Raw genomic sequence first — 6,035 nt, 5'->3', positions numbered from 1 at the left:
CATGTTTTGATATTCTTTATTGTTGATACGTTGTTTCCTCATCCAAAATACTATATCTTTATTTTCTCTACTTATAAGTTCCTGAGAGTTTCATATGTAGAGATGCTTTTATCTCTCTCCAAAAGTAAATTTTGTCACGAACTTATTAAAGTCAACAACCTCTCCCACCAATTATTTCTCCATCGTTTGAGTTGTGTTTTTTTTTTTTTCAGAAATTCACCTCATTAAAAACATATATTTTAAATTGTACAATTAAAATTGTATATTTTTTAATTGGAATGTGGGCACAAAATCCAGTAGAAGATTTGATTTGAGCATTAGAAAAGCAAGAGAATCTAATGTGGCCTTTCTAGGAAATTAGAAAAGTATGTTTGGTAATTTTTGCATGAACCAATAAGGTTTTTAGGTGCAACTTTTGATGAGACTAATTGGGCCTGGTGGGCTTGAAAGGCCCAAGAGAGAGTAAAATTCGGGGAAGACAGTTAAAACTTTAGCACAGGAAAGCAAGATGACACGGAGCATCAGAGTCAACATCACATGTTCTCCACTTCACATATTTTCATCGCATCATCATCATCACCGTCATCTCATGCACAACCCATGTGGAGGCACATCGCATCCACCACCACCACCACCACATATACCAACCAAAAACGACGTCGTTTACCTCCCGCTTCTTCAACCATACCGCCGCGCCCATGATCCCGCGCCCACCCCCCATATGCTGACCAACGCCGCCGTCGCCGTCTCCTCCTGGCTCCGCCGCCGCCGGATCCGCTACTTTTTCCTCTTCCTCTGCTCCCCGCTTCTCCTCCTTCTCCTCTGCGCCGCCCTCCCCTTCCTCTGCGCAGCCGAGCTCTGCCTCCGCCTCCGCCTCTGGGGGAAGCTCCTCCGCCGCGACTCCGCCGCCGCCGATCGTCTCCGCCGCTGCGAGGAAGGGTTCTGCGAGGAGCAGCAGCGGGAGAAGGGCCTCTTGCATCGGTACCTGGAAGATCAACTTTTTCTCGTGGGATCCATGTACGAGTGCGGCGACGATGACGATAACGACGGCAACGACGAAGTAGAAGGTTCTAGAAGCGTTGAAGATGTTGAAAGGATAGGTAGTTCCACTGCTAGAAACCCTCTCTTGAGATGATATCACACAGTGAAACAAAGGAAAGAAAAAAAATAAACTTTTTATTTTTTACATTTTGTGTGTATATAAATGTCTAATATTATTCATTATTTTTACTTTTTATAGGAAAAAATTTGATTGAGAATCTGGAAACGAATTTTTTATTTTCTTTTCAATGTTTTATCATTTTTCTATTTTTCTTTCATAATTTTCCATCAATTTAATCTCTAAAAAGGATATTTTTGAAGATTGAAAGAATCTGGTGCCACCTGTGTTCAAATTTGTGGTTTTCCTTAATTAACAAAAAATTAATCAATATGAAATAGCATATTTTATTTTTACCCTTTATAATAATTTGTCTTACACTTTCCAGCACATTAAACAGAAGTCGTGAATATTTTTTTAATAAACAATTAAATGGGAAAATAAAATAAAATGATTTAATTTTGTCAACAAGATAAAATATATGAATATAATTCCAGCATTAATTTTGATCTAGGAATACATAGAAAAAATTAATAATTAAGTCCATCCATGTTCAATAATTTTACCCTTACCTTAATCATAAATCATTTATATGTAAATAAATTGAAAATATATATCCAAAAAATATTTCATCTCTTTGTCTTTGTTTTCCAGATTTTGGCCATAATTTTTTTTTTTTATTTGGTGGAGGGATAATGCAAAGAAACAACAAGCTCAGGAATAATTTGTAATATAAATTGAGAAAAGAAATAAAATCTGAGGTATAATTTTACATGTGAACGCAATTGTGTAATGAATTATAAGATTAAAAAGTGTTATTAATTTCATTGTCTTTCCCATCTTTTCCGATGAACAATCTTCAATTCGAATTTGCTTCAGCACTCCCATAGTTACTAACTGCACACTCGTACTAATGAAAAAGACTACACTATCCTTTAATCCCATCTTCCATCATTGCTGTTTCTGCAAAGTAAAAATAAGAGTGAGAACCTCTAAGAAAGAAAAAAGAAAGAGAATATGAAAAAAAAAAAATTGTAGGATCGAAATATTTTGCCTGTTAATTTGGTTTTCCTCACATGATTTATTTAGTGCAACGCATTTTTTTTATCTGTTAATTTGGTTTTTCTCACATAATTTAGTTCTGATTTACATAAATTAGGATTACAAAAATTTGTAGGACTGAACAATCCTTAATCAAAAAGTTAAAATATTTACAAAAATGATATGGGACTAGAACAAATTCATGAGTTTTTTTTTTTAAAAAAAACATTCATTTTAAATAAACAAATACAATTAACTTTTAATAGGTCACAAATTAAAATATTTTTAATAAATAGATTATAATCAATAATTATATTAAATTATATAATATATATATATATTTTTTATTTATTAATATAATAATAAGTATGATATAAAAATATTGATTTAATCATAATATAATTACAATATATTAGATTTTTTGAAAAACTTATTTAAGAATACATTTCATATAATATGGAAAGCACATTCAAAAAGGATAAAATTGTTGTTTTGAAAATTTGGTAAGTGTGCGAAGAACTTTTGGGGGTACAGAAAGTAAAGGCTATCTTGACATAGCTACCACCACATATTTTTTAGAAGGGGGTTACTCCCTGTACCTCCCCAATTCTAACCCCCACCCCCCCCATTCCATTTTTAAAATTTGTTTTATTAGTTTACTTTTTATATTAATTTTTAGATATTTTAATAATGGAATTTATATGTTTTGATGTATTATTTTTAAATATATTTTTAACGTATAAATGGGAGAGTGAGAGTTGCAGAGAGCGTTTGGAGGAGGAGCGTTTCAAAAGCTTTGGTGGGGGTGGGGGTGGGGGTGAGAATANGGGTGAGAATACGAAGGAGAGGAATTTGAGTCTGTGTGTTTTGACTGAGGCAGACTGTAAAAGAGTAGGTTAACTTTAGTAAATAGGTGTAAAACGGTAAAAATAAAAAAAACATAAAGATTAATTTTGTATTTAAAAAAAATCCAAAAAAATTAGGGGGGTGGGGGTTGGAATTGGGGAGGTACAGGGAGTAACTCCCTTTTTAGAAAGGTTGGATCCACTATCTGTACTTAGGGCTTTAAGCCGAACTGTTACTATTGTTACAATGATTTTTATTTCGTGTCAATCAACGATGATAACAAGATATCTTAAGGCTTTTCTAGTGTTTTAAATGTTATTAGAAACTTCTTCATGAATTAAAAATCTTTTAACATTAAAGAAAGAAAAGATAACAACTTAAAAACAATACATTTTTTAAAAAATAAAACGTACCATAGCCCTATTTTAAAATATTTAAGAAATATTATTTGGCTAAATAAAATGGTTGAATAAATTAATTAATTACATATTTTTTTCACCAATTATATGCAAGTTTTGCTTTTAATAAGAAAGCAAATTACTCCTTGTTTATGATCAATCACACATCGAGATAATCGACTATAGAGTAGGTTCAAAGCTTTCGGAGAACAAATGGATATTATAATCAATTGCATAATCTATGTAATTGATTACATAGTTTATTATTGGATTTCATGAAAACATGCTTTTCTAAACTAGTAAATAAAAAATCTAAAGGTTTAAAATTTTTTTGTCCCTAAGTTAAGTTTTGATGTTCAGTTTAGTCTCCGCTTTTAAAAATGTCAACCTTTAATCCCTATGATATAAAAAATGTATCCAATATTTTGTGATTTGTTAACGGAAAATATTATGAACAACAAATCATTTAATGAAAAACTTGTGATTTGTTAACAAATAGGATTGATTTGATACAATTTTTATGTCATAGGGACTAAAGTTTGACATTTTAAAAAACGAGGACTAAACTGAACATCAGAACTTAACTTAGGGACCAAAAAAGGGTATAAACCAAAATCTAAACTATCAAACTTGTGATACTTTATATTTTATTAATCTGTATATATTTTTATTATGTAAATACTTTTTATTATTAGTGTGATAGCTTCTTTAAATATTCTTGACTAAGTTTTAAAGTGTTGAATCAATTATTTAGAAAAGAGGAAGATATTTATTAAAAAATATAAAAATTTCTCAATAAAAAGAAGATATTTTATTGAAGATTTTCATTGCAAAAGATCCAAGAACAAATGAATTTGGTTGAAGATTACATATTTGGATTGGGAAAGCAAAGCACTGAATTTGTACAGTAGAAGAACATGTACATCAATCAAATGTCAAAGGAAAAAATAACAAGCTACTGCAACTTATTTTTTGTTTTCTCCGAGTTTATTTTCTCACACTGCATATTTGGTAGATTCAAATTTGGAACTATTCTCAACTTTATAGTGATAGGTCAATTCAATGGTGCAATGGTGTAAGATGATAAACACTTATACATTCAACCATTTAAAACAAAAGTATCATCTTGTTTAAATAAATTTCGTGGAGAACTTTTAAAGGAAAAATAATCATTTTTTAAATTAATTTAAATATAAGGTAACATATAAAAGTTCTTTATAAGATTCTTTTAAAAGATCTTTCCTAAGAATATATTTGATTTGGAGAGTCTAAGTAGATAAATTTAAGATAATTTAAAGGTAAATTGATTGTTGGTTTTTTACTAGGTTAGATAAAAGTAAAGTTTGTAAAATTAATATAAAATTTGATTGATATGATAAATAAAAAAATTATTTAATTGATAGATAAAATAATAGTATGATTGTTCAAAATAAAAAAATAAAAATGATTTGAAATATTTTAACTTTGAATGTTATTGATATAAAAAAATAGTAATAATTACAATAATAATATTTACTATATGATCATTGAAATAATGGTATAGAAGTTATTGACAAAAAAAATTATAAACCTAATTAAAAAATAAAAAATTACATTTAATTTAATTTAATGAAATGAAAAAAAATTAAGCAAAACTTAATTAAATTTAATGAGGCATTAAAAAGTCTTTATCATTACCAGTAATGTTAGGACATTCTGATGGAAATAAATTTCAAAATTGACAAGTGTTCAAAAGTTATACGTAACATTGTAATGTTTGAAAAAAAGAAAAATCACGTGAGATGATTTTCTTTGTGATATATATACATAAATGTAACATTAAATATTTATACATATTTAAAATATGTTATTTTTAAATATTTTAGTTTTATATTTTCTGTCAATTAATCATAAATGCAAAATTCAATACATAAACTGAAGAGACAGTTATCCACTAGGAGGTTGTTTATGTGGCTCTGTCTATCAGATCTCATTTATTGCATCTTTTCTGTTCAGATGTAACGATTCAATGTAAACTTTTATTAATTCTTTTAATTTTAACCTATGTTAATTCTTTCACTGTCATCTCATTATTTCAACCTAGGAATCTCCTCCTTTATTTAATTAAAAATTAATGAGGGGACCCTACTTATATTATTATTATTATTATTATTATTATTATTATTATTATTATTATTATTATTATTATTATTATTATTATTATGGTTTAATTGTTTCTTTGTCTTCAGTTTATTTGAAATGTGTCAAATTTATCTCTTTTTTAGAAAATTATTAATTTCATCTCCATATAAAAAATATTTATATCAATAACTCATTTCGTTAAATACAAGTTAATGGTGTTTAAAACTTAAAGTAAGTTTTAAATAATAACCACTTCATGGATCTGATATCTCATTTTGGAGTGGATAAAATAAGTTTTGAAAGGAATGATTTTTAACAGAGATGACTTAATTGACACAACTTTTTTCTATATAGGACAAAATTGATATTTTTCTAAAAAAAGAACGAATTTGAGACACTTCAACATGGAGATAAAAGAAACAATTAAACCTATTATTATTATTATTATAATTCAATATAATATAAAAAATAATAATTTTAGTGTGAGATAATACCCTTTGTAACTCCATGTGGTCTTCAGAAAATTTTGC

At 28.2% G+C, this 6,035-nt stretch overlaps 1 protein-coding gene across 1 annotated transcript; it reads left to right on the top strand.

Moving 5' to 3' along the window:
* The first annotated feature begins 302 nt into the window (after positions 1–302).
* On the top strand, positions 303–1,224 carry LOC106761572. Its single transcript, XM_014645131.2, has one exon. The coding sequence runs from the start codon at positions 509–511 to the stop codon at positions 1,133–1,135; it is 627 nt and encodes a 208-aa protein (XP_014500617.2). The 5' UTR covers positions 303–508; the 3' UTR covers positions 1,136–1,224.
* The last annotated feature ends 4,811 nt before the right edge of the window (positions 1,225–6,035 follow it).

The sequence above is a fragment of the Vigna radiata genome, chromosome 5 (assembly GCF_000741045.1).
Source record: "Vigna radiata var. radiata cultivar VC1973A chromosome 5, Vradiata_ver6, whole genome shotgun sequence".
Taxonomy (NCBI): domain Eukaryota; kingdom Viridiplantae; phylum Streptophyta; class Magnoliopsida; order Fabales; family Fabaceae; genus Vigna; species Vigna radiata.
The sequence above is the reverse complement of the archived record's forward strand: the minus strand, read 5'-3'. Positions and strand labels throughout refer to the sequence as shown.